Source organism: Rhamphochromis longiceps, linkage group LG19 (genome assembly GCF_057381845.1).
Source record: "Rhamphochromis longiceps isolate RC_006_pf linkage group LG19, R_longiceps_female_GT1.1, whole genome shotgun sequence".
Lineage (NCBI taxonomy): Eukaryota > Metazoa > Chordata > Actinopteri > Cichliformes > Cichlidae > Rhamphochromis > Rhamphochromis longiceps.
This window is the reverse complement of record NC_140575.1, coordinates 11,119,568-11,136,003: the sequence shown is the minus strand read 5'-3', so window position 1 is coordinate 11,136,003 and position 16,436 is coordinate 11,119,568. Positions and strand designations below refer to the sequence as shown.

At 48.7% G+C, this 16,436-nt stretch overlaps 2 protein-coding genes across 4 annotated transcripts; both read left to right on the top strand.

Annotated features, from left to right (window-relative positions):
• The first annotated feature begins 477 nt into the window (after positions 1–477).
• Positions 478–9,208, top strand: dglucy (D-glutamate cyclase). 3 transcript variants are annotated; one of them, XM_085391714.1, is made up of 15 exons: positions 478–698; positions 1,683–1,768; positions 2,776–2,929; positions 3,501–3,587; positions 3,883–4,036; positions 4,529–4,679; positions 5,045–5,167; positions 5,242–5,463; positions 5,961–6,078; positions 6,266–6,408; positions 6,523–6,622; positions 7,487–7,635; positions 7,751–7,870; positions 7,992–8,152; positions 8,336–9,208. In XM_085391714.1, exons 2-15 carry the CDS (start codon positions 1,693–1,695, stop codon positions 8,492–8,494), a joined length of 1,917 nt encoding a protein of 638 aa, XP_085247840.1. In that variant the 5' UTR covers positions 478–698; positions 1,683–1,692; the 3' UTR covers positions 8,495–9,208. The 3 variants fall into 3 exon arrangements, with proteins under 3 accessions (XP_085247840.1, XP_085247839.1, XP_085247841.1); XM_085391713.1 differs by having other exon boundaries at positions 479–649; XM_085391715.1 differs by lacking the exons at positions 478–698; positions 1,683–1,768 and adding an exon at positions 1,780–2,110.
• A 5,374-nt stretch (positions 9,209–14,582) lies between these two features.
• On the top strand, positions 14,583–16,067 carry LOC146646263 (uncharacterized). Its single transcript, XM_085392407.1, has 3 exons — positions 14,583–14,830; positions 14,916–15,033; positions 15,165–16,067. The coding sequence occupies exons 1-3, from the start codon at positions 14,759–14,761 to the stop codon at positions 15,323–15,325; spliced, it is 351 nt and encodes a 116-aa protein (XP_085248533.1). The 5' UTR covers positions 14,583–14,758; the 3' UTR covers positions 15,326–16,067.
• Positions 16,068–16,436: the final 369 nt, after the last annotated feature.

The following is a 16,436-nucleotide window of genomic DNA, read 5'->3' as shown; positions in this document are numbered from 1 at the left end:
TTTTTAATGAATTTTTGAAAATTGAGAGAATCCTATTGTATTGACTGTATTGGATTGAATAGAAGTTTCCATTAATTTCTGAGGAATTTTACAGTGAATCTGGCTGAAACTTGGCACACAGGTACAGTAGGTGTACTAGCGGAGGGATGTGTTGAAAGTTGGACCTCAACTACTAAGGATGATTTTTAATGAATTTCTGAAATAGACATAATTGTATTGACTGTATTGGGCTGTTCCATTGTAATTTGTGTGCGCGCGTGTGCGTGTGACTGTTCGCGCGCGCACGTGTGCGCGAGTATAGGCTTTCAATCAGGATATAAAGCGAAAAGGCGCTACGGTAAAGACTGGTGTAAAAGCGCAAGGAAATTTATGCGGCGGATAAGAGGCGGCTGGCTTGACCGCGGCTCACAAATGACGGCTCACTTTACCGCGGTAAGCGTGCAGACCCTGAATTGGGACAACAGGGACACAGCCAACGTCCTTGAAATCCGGGAAACTGAGGACGCAGAGGCACTGGAGTAACCTTCGTCGCCTCGCTGTGACGTAATGGGCCCTCGAAGGCTGCAGCCCCGGACTTAGCTGTTAGCAGCTGTTAGCCTGTGGAGCTGTCATCACCGACCCCGACACTCCGCGGATAAACCGTCACACCGTGAGTTTAATCACACTGTCGGAGGGACTTTAGGACCGTTAGCTTAACGGTCAGCTTTGCTCCCTCCGAGCGGAGATTTTCATATTAAAATAGAAGTTTCTATGTTTAATGTAGTGTACAGTGGGAGAAACTCGTCCAGCTGACTTCTTCAGTCTCAGCTGACTGCAGGTTTCCAACCTTATATAGACAGATCAAAGATCACTGTCATAGCCGATCAATGATCAATCACAGTTTGCATATCATTGATCATAAACTGACCTCACAGCCCGTTGTGAGTCAGGGGTGCTAGTGTCAGCCATTGAGCACAAGTTCTGTTTATAAAGTCGAAACCTGATGATGACGAAATGTTTCTCCCACTGAAAGCGTGCAGCCTTCTTGGACCCTGACCCTAGCCCTGACCCCTTCCTGGACCCTGACCCTTTTTCAATCTTAATTGAAGATTTTAATATGTGGGTATTGACTTTTCAGGTTTAGTTTTTCCTTGTAAGATAATTCTTCATAATTAAACAAGAGGAATAATAGTGTGATGTCTTGTATTCATCATGAAGGTATAATTTGATATATAATAGTTTTGATTTTGTGCAAAGTATCGGATCAGTGTAGCCTGAACTTTACTGTCAGGTGGTCTCTGAGCCACTTCCTGTTTGCAGTGGTGATAGACGGGTGGCGTCACCTCTGCAAAGAGGTGAGTGCAGGCAGGGAGGAGAGGAGAAGGAGAGCAGTATGAGTGCCGGAGGAGGTTTAAAGGTGGCAGTCAGACCTGCTGTGATGGTTGGAGATGAGCGGGAGCGAGCAGAGCGGGTTACCCTGATGAATCCTCACCTGGCAGGTGTTCGATCCCTGCTCTCAGCTTCATCTACACCAATGTTCTGCTGTCCTGACAGTTTAGGAAGTTTCACATAAATAAGCGTCTGAATCTAAGTACACAAAGTGTTACCACAGATTATATTTCATTGGCTGTTCACCAGCGAATTAACCAATCAGACAGCTCGCCTATTCCTCAGGTTACTCATGACATTTTTTTAACGTTTAGGTGAAGAAGGATGCTGTCTGCAGTGAGAGCTGCTCGGTGCGCCGTCAGATACCTCAGGGGTATCCGTACCTCTGCCATGGACACAGGTGATACACGCACACACACAAAAGAAAACACTGATGGAGGAGAGCAGTGAGGGAAGGAAAAAGAGTGAGTGGGGTTTAAAGTCTGGAGTGTTTCAAAGATTAACTTCATCGACTGCTGCTCGCTCAAACATTAACTGTGGTAAAGCAGATAAGAGCAGCTCATTGTTCTCTCGGGCCTTTCCCCTCCTGCTCCGTGACAGGTAAACAGGAAGCAGCTCACTGACATGCTTGTGTGTGAGATGATGAAGTCGGAACATTTAAATAATCTGAGTCCTGCTAATCTGAGGCAGTTAATCCGGCAGAAAGACCCCAGAATAAAGACCACAACAGGATTAGCCAACGGTAAGAGATCATCTGAACTGGACAGGCTTAGGACAGACTCGGGACAGCTTAGAGGTGAAATTTCTGCTGATTTGTTGGTTTAGTAAAGGAGCTGCTTTAGCGAATTAGCGTCCAGTAAGAACGTTAGCTTGTTCTAATAGTAAACATGTATACTCTCGAGTCATCCTCAGCCATGAGTGTTGTGGACGTATCTCCCAGAGTGTCTGGGGGGTGTATGGGGTATCAGGTCAGGTGCATGCTGGACTCAGCCAGGCGGTGGAGGGTTTGGGGTCCTTGGGATGTGGTCCTTCTGGCTTCGCTGACTGGCAGCCTCCAGCTTCCTCTGGGCTGCTTTTCAGCCGAGGGTGAAGCAGCAGGAATGAGAAACAGCTGCTCCGAGTCTGAAAAAGGGTGGAGTGCTCGCTCCGGGTTGGCGAGGATTTTCTGCCTCCAACACGTCATGTTGACGAGTTTGAGCAGATTGATTGACAGGTTGGTGTGGAGGCTGGAGCTGGTGCGGTGCAGCAAGGGTGGAGGTGTCGACGTATTGGTTCCTGCCCTCAGCGGGAACCGGTGACCACGAGCTCTGGAAATGCCTGAAAAGGATGATGTCATCCCGCAGAGCTGCCCGGACGGTCAGGGCTTCTTGGTTTTTCTCTGTTGTAACGTGTGTGTGTGTGTTTCAGGATACCAGCAGGCTAATGTGGTCGTCCTGCCAAACCAGCTCGCCGATGACTTCCATGCCTTCTGTCGCAGTAACCCCGCCCCCCTGCCGCTCCTTTATCGCAGCCAGTCGGGAGAGACTTCCTGTCCGCCTCTGGCTCAGCACGCTGACATCAGGTAGGACTTCCTGTCCTCTCAGACGTGCTGCAGAAGGTTTACGTTTGGTTCTGTGAGCCGATGATTTTAAATCACAGACGTTTCCTGAGTCCATTCACATCGTTCTCCATGCAGCACAAAGCTCCTGCGGACTCTCAGTAACCTTTGGAGCGCTCACCTGTGAGGCGAGAGCAGAGTTTACTCAGATAACAAGCACATCACATTATAAAATCTGCTCATTTTGAATTTGATTCAGAAAAGCTGGAACAAACAAGAAGGTGTTTGATCCTGATGTGATGAAATGATTGAACTTCTTTTCTGCAAACTGAGAGGAGCGAGCAGGAAGAGACAGACGCCAGACCAGACAGACGGTTTGGTGGATGTTTGTTTCGGACGCCCCTCAGCCTGAGAGGACGGTGGCCGGGCCGGCAGGTGCTGTGACACCACGGGTGCATCGACCAGAAGCCTGAGGGCTCACAGAGTTCTTATTTTTCTGCCCTATACCCGTCTGACTCCAACGAAGGGCGGAGCTTTCCGACTGTGTCTGTTTTATTTTTCCTGATCGAGTGTTTCCTGGTTGTGTTTCCTGTAGGACGGACATCTCGCAGTACTGTGTGTATGAGGATGGTCGGCTGGTGAAAACCGTCTCCAGCCTGCAGACGTACAGTGACGCACACAGGTAATGTTGAACATGAGTCGGGGTAATCATTGAGCCTCAGCCGTGACTGCGTCCTGGTAATAACTTACTGTTGAAATGGGCTCTGGTTAAAGCATAGCGACGTCTCCGGCAGGATCTGTCCTGAAATCTAAACGTGCTTTCAGCTTGTATCCCAGGAATTACTCTACACCAGCTCCTCCGTGCTGCTTTCACTGAAAAGTCGACATTAAAGCACAAACACAAGCTGCTGCTTCCTGCCTCACCTGTTGTTTCCTGTAGCATAACAGTCAGTGATCAGCCTCCCTCTGCCTCGCAGGTCTCCACCCGGGCAGCAGGCGGAGCGTCCCGGGTCGTGGTCGGACATGGTGTGTTTCTATCTGGGCTGCAGCTTTGGCTTCGAGGGCCGACTGAAAGAAGCCGGAGTCCCCGTCAGGAACGTGGAGCAGGGCAGGAACGTCAGCATGTACAGGGTACGCTGGGCCGCGCTGGGTCGCTGACAGTGTGCTGTGCAGCTCCGGCTGAAGCACTGTGGGTGCAGTGACAGGATCAGTCAGTCGAGCAGATGTTTTGGTTGGATCATCATCAGTGATTTTATGACCAGTCGTGTTTTCTCAGTATTCATTTATGCTCTCAGGTCCAGTCGACTTCCTGAATTATTTCACGTTCACTGTGACACACTCGTGAAGTGTCCGAGGGGTAGAAGTGAAGTGGGAGTAGTCACGCCCACCAGCAGCGCTTGTGTCATTCTGTCGCTAAACACGAGCTCGGAAATTCTCAGTGAATTCTGATGAAACTCTGCAGGAGCGTAGAGCGGGGTCATGTGACAGTGCACATTTGGGATCACGCTTCTCCACCAGCTCATCAGTGTGTGTGTGTGTGTGTGTGTGTGTGTGTGTGTGTGTGTGTGTGTGTGTGTGTGTGTGTGTGTGTGTGTGTGTGTGTGTGTGTGTGTGTGCGTGCAGACTGCAGTTCCCTGTGTTCCTGCAGGAGCGTTCAGCTGCCCTCTGGTGGTCACGATGCGTCCCGTCCCAGCTGCTCTGTTGGATGCAGCAGTGAAGGTCACTCATCTCAACCCACTGGCACATGGAGCTCCTGTACACATAGGAGATCCAGGTACACACACACACACACACACTCACCTGCAGCTCCTCTAACAGCCAGCAGAGGCAGCAGTGAGTCAGTCTCCATGTTAAAACCTTACAGCAGAGAAAACATGTTTACAGGATGATACACAAACTGTTTGGCCTCTGAGGTCTCTTCAGAACAACAGTTTAGGCTGCATTATTAGGGGCATGGCCTCTGTGACTGACAGGTGGATGGTGACACAGGTGGCTGTTGCTGCTAGCTGCCTGCTAGCTTCACCTCAGCTAATCTGAACAAAACTCAGATGATGAGGCTTCAAAATGTGGTGTCGAGATGACTGTGGCCATCTTTTATATACAGTGTGTCTGTGTGTGTGTCTGTGTGTGTGTCTGTAGCTCTCCTCGGCATCCAGGACCTGTCCAGGCCGGATTATGGTGATGCGGTGGAGCTGCAGCCTGGTGATGTCACAGTCTTTTGGGCGTGTGGTGTGACCGCGATTGAGGCGATCCTCAGCAGCAGTGAGCACTCTGATTGGCTGATACTGTGCTTACATCACAGCCTGCAGAGGACCTGAACAGTTTGTCTCTTTCAGAGCCTTCGTTGGCCTTCAGCCACTCGCCCGGCTGCATGTTCCTCACCGACATTCCTGACTCACCTACTTCCACCATAACTCCGCCCACTGAGGCCAAACCCCATCCTGAGCTGACCCCCCTGTGCTTCCAGGTGTCCCAGAATCCCTTGCTGTACAGCCTGGTCTCTCAGGGGACGGCGGCGAAGATCAGACAGCTGGAGGTGATGATCGGAGAAGATCCAGGTAGAAGGCCCAGGATGCTTTTTTTTAGGAGCGAATAACTGAGCTGATGATGGAGCAGGTAGAGCCTGATGAAGCTCCTCAGGTGTTTCAGCCGAGTCCACGACTAAAGTTTATTCTACAGAAAAACAAACAGGCCATAAAAGACCAGCTGTGGATTCTTTAAAGTCCTCACAGTCTGCCAGTTACACCAGTGCATGGCGTCCACGCCGCGCGCACAGACACGTGAAGCTCCTTTACTGTCATACGGGTGGTGCTGCTTTTTATTATTGTGCATCACAGAGGCTACTACACCTGCAGCGTGTTTAATGAAGGGACAGTTTTTGGGGTTTTTCTGCCAGTTTACCTGCAGACTGAACTTTAGTTGTCCTTTCACCTGCAGCCAGAGCTCCTCAGGAGTTTCATGTGGTCGTCCTCCTACCTGCCCGTCTGAGCAGCACCTGTCGGGTCGCCACTTCCTGTTCTTCTTTGTTTGAACGTTTGTGTCTGTGCGTCTGCAGGTGAGCGAGGGATCAGAGCTTTATTCGTTCAGGATGAACTCCTGCGCTCCTGTCTGGCTCTATCCCATTCCTCCTCTGTTGCCATAACAACGGGCTTCCCAACACACTACATGCACAGGTACAAACACACACACACAGCTTCCTGGTTCTGTGTGACCAGGAAGTTCAACATCGGATTATATCAGACTGTAAACAAATGATGGCGGTGGCGTCAGAAGCTGCCTCCATCATTTGTTTGCAGTCTGTGATGGGGGAGAGGTCACGAGTAACGCAGGTGATTCTCAGCGTTTGCGTCTCCTCTTCAGCCCTCCCGATGAAACCGACGGCCCACCAGGAGCAATTGCCATGGCAACCATGCTGCTGTCTCTGGGGAAACAGGTGACCATGGTGACGGATCGCCGGGCGCTGGAGATGAACCGCACCATCATCGATGAAGCAGTGAGGACGGGTGAGAGTTTTAAATCTGCTCTGGGATGAATTTAATTTAGAAATGTTCAGAATGAGAAAATAAAATGTGACTTTCAAAATAAAGTGCAAGAAACTGCTGTGATGTCACCCTCAGGAGTCCTGAAGGATGCTATCCCATTGGTCACATTTGAAGACGGTGGTCCAGACGCTGCGCGGCACTTCTTGTGTCACCATGGAGACCCTAACAAGCCCAGGTGAGCTGGCGTGTGAGGCACCTTCATGGATGGGCTGGATTTGTTGGTCCAGCTGAGCTGTGCATGATGGGAAAAAGTCCAGTTTACTAGTCGCAGTCAGAGATCAGCAGCTCTCCATCACAGACCTGCTCCACCCTCTGCAGCGAGTCCAAACACACGTGAGGACTGTCATGTGACGAGTCACCTGACTTCAAACCCCGTGAGCCCATAAAATAACGACATGCGGTGTGTGCAGCAGGAGTGCTGCTGTGACCAAAGCAAAAGGACACGTGTAACATTACGATGATGTCATCATAATGCAGAAAACCTCAAAAACAAATAAAAAGCATCTCTGAGTGTTCAGCTGAACAGAGAAAGAAGAATCTGCAGGTTTGTGAATCATCAGACCACACGTGAGCTCAAACAACAGGAAACGTGCACAGACTGTTCTTTAACTTTCTCATACATACAGCCCCCTGTTAAATGGTAAAATGGTAAATGGCCTGTATTTATATAGCGCTTTACTAGTCCCTAAGGACCCCAAAGCGCTTTACATATCCAGTCATCCACCCATTCACACACACATTCACACACTGGTGATGGCAAGCTACATTGTAGCCACAGCCACCCTGGGGCGCACTGACAGAGGCGAGGCTGCCAGACACTGGCGCCACCGGGCCCTCTGACCACCACCAGTAGGCAACGGGTGAAGTGTCTTGCCCAAGGACACAACGACCGAGACTGTCCAAGCCGGGGCTCGAACCGGCAACCTTCCAATTACAAGGCGAACTCCCAACTCTTGAGCCACGATCGCCCCACGATCGTTATTCACACCTGCACAGGTACAGCTGCAGGTTCTAATGTGACACTGATGCTCGTTACCAGATTCGACCACCTGGTGGCGATAGAGCGCAGCGGACGCGCCGCAGATGGGAACTACTACAACATGAGAGCAGTGAACATCAAACATCTGGTGGATCCCGTGGACGACCTGTTCATCGCTGCCAAGCACATACCTGGAATCGGCACCACAGGCGGGAACCCTCCCACCATCTGATCATTACACTCTGTGATAAATCCAGCAGCCAATCACGACTCAGCCTTACAGGAGACTGAACGATTTGTGTGTCTGTGTGTGCGTGTGTGCAGGAATCGGTGATGGTGGGAACGAGCTGGGGATGGGGAAGGTGAAGGAGAAGGTGCAGAGCCTGATGCCCAAAGGCGGTCTGATCGCCTGTGAGGTTCCTGCAGACCACGCCGTCACCGCAGGTACGGCCTCTGCGAACACAGCAGCTGTCGCAGCATCATGCTGCTCACTAGAGTGAGCTGCAGGTCAGTTTGAACTAACCCTGTGTTCCATCTTCTCTGACCTCCTCCCGTGCTCCTGCAGGCGTGTCTAACTGGGGAGGCTACGCTGTGGCCTGCGGGCTCTACCTGCTCCACACCTGCCCAGCACACCTGCGCTACCTGAGGAAGGGGCTGGGACTGGAACCTGTGACCTCCACGGAGCAGCTGCAGGACTGGACCACTAACCTGCCGTCTGTGGAAAAGGTAACACACAAATGCTTAATAACTCATTAACAAGCACCAAATGTGCCCCCGCAGCCTGATCTAGAGCCTCTGTGCCTGTAAATACTCACAGCAGGAAGCTAACGTGAAGCTAACGTGACTTGATTAAATAGACTGTAGTTAATGCTGGCGGACGATCTCATCTCCCTCTCTCCCTAAATCCAGGAGGAGTCCTTCCTCTCCACTCTGGTCCGGTTTGGGATCCGAAGCGGGAAAACTGGTCACCTGGCCATGGAGGTGGATGGCCTGACCTTTCACCCCACCCACTCTGACATGATCACCAGACTGCTGGAAGCGACACGAGGAGGGCGCGGCACGTTTTAATCAGAACTCTTTATTATTCCCTGATGTGATCCCAATCCTGATGCAGGGAAACACAGAGGAAGGAGGAGAGGAGTGTGAGGGTGCTTAGCTGCTGCCTGGTAACCGCTCAGCCTGCCTTTAAATGCTCACAAAGCAGAGTGACCCCCGCGAGATGCATCGCTGCTTGTACCGTGTGAGCAGATGTACAGATTTTATTGCAGCACTCATCATCGTTGATGAGGATGATGAGGGAACATGTTTGGGTCGAGGCTGTGAAAGGCTCCGCCCATGCCCCACAAATCAGTTTGTTCTGGAAGCGCCTCAGGCCACGTTAACCGTTTGTGCTCCTGCAGCTGGAAGGACGTCCACCTCGAGGTGCAGAGCTGAGGGAAGCAGCTGAAATGTGTCTCGACTGTCAGTCAAAGAGGCCACGCCCCCATTAATGCAACCTTTAAACCTTAATAATGATAATAATAATAATGAGTTAATACAAGTTAACCTGGTGTTACGAGGGAGAAAATTGTCTCTAGAGACCAAACAGTTTGTGCATCAGGCTGCGAGCAGGTTTCATTTTACCTGGGAGTCTATGGGACCGACTCACTGCTGCCTCTGCTGGATGCTGGGGGAACTGCAGGGTAAAATCGTCCTCTCTCTGTGTTTGTTTGTCAGTAAATGAGCTGAAGAGGATTTATATGTTTTGTAGAAATGAGATATGAATAAAAGAATCTGCTCAAACCTGGCATTAAACAGCTTTCTTTTACCTTTTTTGATTCTTTCTTGGATGATTTGCAGATTTTCCTCCGTAGGTTGGAGTTTGTCCAAACTTGCAGGAGCTCCATCAGCCTTAAAAACACTGAGTCAGTCTTTTCTGGCTGTTATTAACATGCTAAACTGGAAACAGAGCGACGCTGAGATGTTTCTTATTCTCTGATACTCGATGAAGAGATTTAATTTGAATTCAAAGTAAGAAAAGCATTTTTCTGGGACTCTCCTCAGCTCTTTCTGGGACAGTGGCGCGGCTGCCCCTCTGTTGGTCTTCCTTGGTCTCTTGTGTTCTGGGGGCCTCTGGATGTCTGGAGTTTTGATCTCCTCCATACCTGCTTCATGCCCTGGAGGACGGGGCTGTGGCTCCCCACACTCCCTAGCAGATCGTTACATGGAGAAACCTTTGGAATACAAGCATGCTGATCCACACAGGTATGCACACAGGTGTACACACGGGTATTCACAGACGCGGACTACAGCTTTCTTGGCTGCTGCCTCAAAGCACATTGTGCGCTGTCTATCTTGCGTGCTGCACAATATCGTTTATTATTTAGTATCTACTGATATCTACTGCTAGCTAGTTTATTGTGATGGTGCCGTTTTTTTTATTATGTTGCTCTTTGTTGTTTGCTTTCTCTTCTGTTTTTTTTCTCCATACAGGTGACCCAGGTGTTGTTGTTTTTTTGTTTTTTTTTGTTGTTGTTGTTTTTTTTGTTTGTTTTTTTTTTTTCTTTCTTCCCCCCCTTCTCACCGTCTCTTGTCCCCTTTGGTTTTCTTTCTCTCCCTCTCTTTCTTTCATTCTTTCTCCCTGTCCTATCCCCCAGTCATGTCTGTCCCGTTTGTAGCAACTGTAAATAAAATAAATTCATAATTATAATAAAGGTCAATCAAATGGACCAATATGGCAAGGCCATGATGATCCACTTGGTAAAAGAAAAAGAAAAAAAAAAAAAGGAAAAGCATTTTTGTTTGATGTTCTGCTTATCCAACGGAGGGACATGTATGACGCCCCAGAGAGCAGACATGCTGACATCTACATACCTGCTGTTTGTGAGGGGCAGCCAATCAGAAGGTTTTCTCAAAGGGGGTGGAGATGGGCGGAGCAGCCTGTTGTCTGTGTCAGCACTGTCGTGTAATGATCCAAACACCGTCACACCTCTATCCTACAGCTTCACGACTGAGCCGTGCTGCAGGTACACTCAGGACTAAACGTGACAGAATAGCACAGACCTTTATCAAACAGTTACTGCCTGTTTACCTCAGCGCACTGTAAGCAAAGCACTAATAAATGTGCATGAAAACAGTTTATTCAAAATAAAATCATTTGTTTTTCGCTATTTGTTTTACTTTTCCAAATATAAAAACTACATATCAGAATTTTATTGTGTCAGATTTGCTACATCTGCAGTTTTTTCCTTAAAATGTAATTTTTCTGTTTCTTTAGGTTTTCGAGGGAAACAGAATCACTCTGATGATGTAGACAGAAACTGTCTGTTTCTAATATGATGCACGAGGCGTTCAGCGGTTAACACCTGGCGATTCACCTCTGCTTTTATTGTGTTTTTATTTTCAGGCCTGTAGAAAGTACATTTCATGTGACGCATCAGAGCAAAGCTCAGATATGATCGTTTCCACTGGAGGGGGAATGATGTCCTGATTGAATGTTGGATTCTGTAAATGTGCAGAAAGCTGCAGGCGAGGCGCGCTGACGTGATTGAGTTGGAGGGGAAATGGTATCGAGGAAGGTGGAGGAGGATGGAGCGCTGCGCTGCGTGATTACAGAAGTCACCTTTAAACACGCTCAGAGGAAAATGTGCTGCCCGGGTCACACAAGTCCGACACATCCTGGTGCCTGCATCAGAACGCCGGCAGCGCTGCGTCCTTTGGGTCCACGTGTTATTAATACTCACGTGTCCACGCCGCGGCCTGTTCGTGCTGCTGGCTCTGAAATGAAAACAACAACTGCTTCACAGGGAAAAAACAGGTCATTTTATTCCGTTGCTAGGCAACATGATGACATCACTATATCTGATGTAGGTAAAAACCTTTTGGGGCCTGTGACGTACCTGTGTGGCAGCTGTGTTTCACCTGTTGGGTAAGAACAGTTGTAATCACCACTGCGGAGGCCTCTGCAGCCGGGACGAGCACACGGGGATATGTCCGGGCCTGCAGTGATGGTGACGGCTGAGCGGCCTCGTGGTTGTGTTTAGTGTTCGAGCAGCTGCATTTCTGCAGCCACTTGCTGAATGTACAACTCACCACAACACAGGAGGAGAGGCGGCCCTCAAAGCCAGATAATGACGAGTGTGGTGAGGCGTTTTCAGTGGCTGCACCTGAGTCGATGCGGGCTGATGAGAAGATAAGGTAAAGAAGGAATCAGCAGAAATCAGACCTGTAAGCAAGCTGACTGACACATCTTAATGAGGTCAACAAGTGCTTTAATCAGCTTACAGAGATAAGCTTGGATCATTAATGCTCCCCAGGGAGCGCAGGAGCTGCAGACGCCTGTGAAAAGCAGGGATCCTCTTACTGTCCATGCACCGAGCAGACAAGATTTTCCATGAGAGGTCACGCCACACATCACAGAGCTGATTAGTCAGACTGCAGGCTGAAGAAAGGCTTCTTACCTGCATTCTCTCTAATGTCCAGCAGGGGGCGACTCCTCTGACGTCTGATTAGATAGAAGTCTGAGAGAAATGAGCCCAGTGGGCCGCTGCTCTCAGGTCTGACTGAATAAAACAGGAAGTTCCCTTTGGACATGATGGTACTGTTGGAGTCAGAATGGGGGGATTAGGGCGGGGCTAGCTTGTGATTGACAAGTCTGTCAATCACTGAGATTAACTACGGAGTTCCACAGGGTTCAGTGTTAGGACCAGTTCTATAATAACAACAACAATAATAATAATACATGTTATTTATAGGCGCCATTAAGACCCTCAAGGTCACCTTACGATAGCACAAGAACAATAGCAGCAATAAAATATAATAAACATTGCAAAATAAGATTTAGACATAAGGTAAAACAAAACAAAACACAAGCATGAAAGCATCAAAGCTGAGCAAGGTAAAAATGGACTAAGACAGTCTAAGACAGTATGCAATCCTAAATAAATGGTTTTGAGACAGGATTTAAAAGTAGAGAGTTTGTGGTCCGGAGATCTGGTGGAAGTGCATCCAAAGTCTCGGGCAGAACAACTAAAGGCTCTGAGTCCCAGGATAGTCAGGCGAGCAGGTGGAACAGACAGAATGAGGGGGCGAGTACGTATGGAGGCGATCAGATAAATATGGAGGAGTGAGGTTATGAAGCGCTTTGATAGTAAGAAGCAGGTTGGGTATCAGACGCCACCTCCCTGGGGACATCTCAGGCCCTCCAAGGTTTGGAGGTCTATCTCCCCCCACCACCACTTCCCCTGCCAGTGGCGGACTCCCTCAGGTGTCGGTGGGTTGGTGGTTCTTTGTGTCTGGGGATGGGCGTCCAGGTACACACCGGCTCACTCCTTGGCGGCCGCTTATCGGGGCCTGGAGCCTGGGGCTCGCTCGGGCCACTCCGGAGGTGGGGTGCCCCCGGCCTCTCGGCCTGGGGCTCGGTCACTCAGGCACAGCAGGCTGCCGGCGGAGCTCACGGGCGCGTCACTGCAACTCCCCCTGGCTTCTACTCCGCAGCTGCTGGGTGAGCCCTCATCTGGGACTCTCCTCAGCTCTTTCTGGGACAGTGGCGCGGCTGCCCCTCTGTTGGTCTTCCTTGGTCTCTTGTGTTCTGAGGGCCTCCGGATGTCTGGAGTTTTGATCTCCTCCATACCTGCTTCATGCCCTGGAGGACGGAGCTGTGGCCCCCCCACACCCTCTAGCAGATTATTACATGAAGGAACCTTTTAAAAAAAACAAGCGCGTCCATGGTCACAGGTGTACACACGGGTGATCACACCCACAAACTGTTCTGTCGATCTTACGTGCTGCACAATAATGTTTAATATTTAGTATTTACTGTCATATTCCCATATATCATTGTGATGTTGTTTATTCTATTACTCTTGTTCTCTTCTGCTTGTTTTCTTTTTTCTTTCTCAGCAGGTGATCCAGGTGATCGATATATGCATTTTTTTTTCTTCTTTTTTTTCCCTGCCCGTTCTGTTGGTTTTGTGAGCAGCTGATCAGCGTGCTCGACAGCCAGTTTAGATAAACCTGTAAACAAAGATGGGTTTGAGGCTGACTTCAGCTGGATCTGTCTGAACGAAGGAGGAGCTGCATCTCACAAACAAGCCCTTTATCCTTCAAAGAGTCCATCTGCAGCTTCATCACAGCAGAACACCACCCACCTTCACATGATGAAGCAGGCCAGCACCGGGCTCTTCCTCACCTTGGACAGTGAGGCCAAAGAAACCACAGAGAGGCAGGAAGGAGCTGTTATAATAATAATAATGGATACTTTATTGATCCCCATGGGGAAATTACTTGTTTTTCTCTGCATTTGACCCATTCACTCAGTGAAGCAGTGGGCAGCCCACTAAGCAGGCGCCCGGGGAGCAGTGTGTAGGGACGGTACCTTGCTCAGGGGTACCTCAGGGTAGCCGTTAAGTGGATTCGAACCGCCGACCTTCCGATCATGGGGCGACCACTTTACCTACTGAGCTATCCCTGCCCCTATCATCACCACAGTGGGTCAGTCTCCTCATATTTAAACGTTTCTAACTGAATGTTTACTTTCAGTCAGAGACACAAAACCAACACTGTGCCAAGTCAGACCTGCTGTGGCGCCCCCTTGTGGCAGTGAAGAGCCTGAAAGCAGCTTTTTCTTTGGATGATCCTCAGCATTAATTATTTCAATTTACTTATACAGCACCAAACTACAACAACAGTCACCTAAGGCACTTTATATTGTCAGATAAAGACCTACTGCCCCCTATGAGCAAGCACTGCAGTGACAGTGGGAAGGAAAAGCTCCCCTTCAACAGGAAGAAACTCCAAACAGAATCAGGCTCAGGAAGGGGCGGGGCCATCTGCCGAGACCGGCTGGGATATGAGGACAGGGACATGCTAATTAGCAGGTATGTGACCTTCTCTGTGTAATGGTCTCTGTGTTTTGTCGTTTTCAATCCTTAGTTTATAATCTTAATGTGTGAGGTAGAGTCTGAGGTTAGCACCAAGTCAGTTCAGTTCTTGATGTTTTGAAATCCTAGTTTCTCTGCAGAGTCGCAGCTTCATAGTTTGATGTTTTAGCTAGTGATGTGACGTTCTGTATCGAGGCTTCGAAGCTTGTGTCGAGTAATGGAGGGGGCGTTTCCGCGATGCGCGTATCGAGGCTTGCTTCATTTATGGGAGGAGCTGAAAATGATGACGTCCGAAGCCTCGCTGCCCGGCTGTACCACGTGACTGGTTCATGAAGCGGTTCGAACTTTGCCGCGAGCTATGACAGCGATACAAACCCCTCAGACTTCAGTCAAAATGTAGGTGTTTAATGGAGAGTTGCAGTTAGTGAGAGTTTGGAGGTTTATGAGAGTGAGGAGAGAAAGTTAGGAGAGAATGGAGCCAGCTAAGAAGAGGAGGATGTCCTCCCCTGTGTGGGAACATTTTGATTTTATTCCTCCCAACAAGGTATGTAAATTTCTACAGAAGATGTATTTTCATAATACTGATGGTGCAATACAATTTATGTTAAGCGGCTTTACTTTTGTACAAGGTGAAGTGTTTGCTATGTGCCAGGGAGCTGGGATATAACAGCAACACCTCATCCATGCTTAGGCACTACAGAGCTTTGCATGAGAATAAGGGGAACAGCGATTGTGGAGCAAGACCAGGTGAGCCATCAAATGCCATGATAATATAGCATGCAGTAATGTTACTAAATGATATAACAATATTATACAGCTGTAATAAGTTACGTTTGTGATATTTATATCTGTGCTTTGTCTTTATTGTCTTTCCTCAGGAGAGCAATCTCCAATAGATGAAGACCTGGTTAGCATGGTGATTGAGGACTCCCAGCCATTTAGCATTGTGGAGGACAAAGGATTCAAAAGATTTGTTAAATCATTAAATCCTAGCTATGTTCTCCCCACTAAAAAGGCCATAAAAGCAGTGAAAATTTAGTTTTTACTGAATAAAATATGGGCAGGACTGACGCCTCAGTGTGTAGCTGTCCATACCTCAACGTTACAAAAGCACAACCATTGTCCACACCCCAACCACACCTCACCTCACAGTAAATGATCATTTTCCATACTGCCAGTATAAATATACAAAGTATGCTGCCATCACTACAATATACATGTTTTACACACTCCTTTTGTTGTTGACATTTACAGGCTGTGTGCAAAAGGCCACACTTCAAATTCATGCCAACTAATATTTTTACGTCCAGTAGGTGTCCTACTAGAGCAAATGAAGCTTCAAGACGCTTTGTGCTGGGGTGAACCAATTGGATGAAAAGCTTCAGTGCTTCATGAAGCTTCATCTGCCCATCACTAGTTTTAGCTGAACTCTCCGTGTCTTTTAGTTTTGCTCCCCATGTCTTGTTTTTCATGCTTCGTTTCACCTGTCTATGGTTACCCAGGTGTTTCCCCTCGGGTCTACTTTTTGTCTTCACCTCGTTACCTGTGAGTCCTGCTCGTGTTTCCTGCCTCAGAGCTCCGAGCTGATCACAGATTTCAGATGGGATTAGGATTAACGGAGTTTTCTGAGGTTTTCCATTAAAGTGTGATAAAGTGAATCACTTGGTTTTCATTCTGGCCTCCGTTTCTCTGTCATGCCGGAAAATGCTGGGAGCGTTTGCAGACTGCTCCTGGGTGAAGTTTCTGTTTATTGTGGAACAAAGTGAACCTTCACGTCAGGATCTCTCCAACATTACAGTCTTACCAGGCGGCTCCTCGATGTCCGGCTGGCCACAAAGAGCTGCAGCAATGAAGAAGCAGAGACTGTAGATCCTGACTCTGTATTTACTATCACACAAACACATCTCCAGCATCTTTACGGGCATCTCATATCACTGCTGCAGATGATGTCCTGTGGTACTGATGCCAAAAACATCTGGATGGCTGCTAATCATCTCTCACTTGTCAGAAATGTAGGTGTTGCATTTACAACGACGTCCAAGCTGGAAAGAGAAGTGCTTTTTGATGCCTTTGTTTCGTGCTGTGGCCTCGGTAAGTCGTCTTCAGATGGCCTGTGAACGCTCCAAAATGCTGCTGCGAGGCTGCTGATG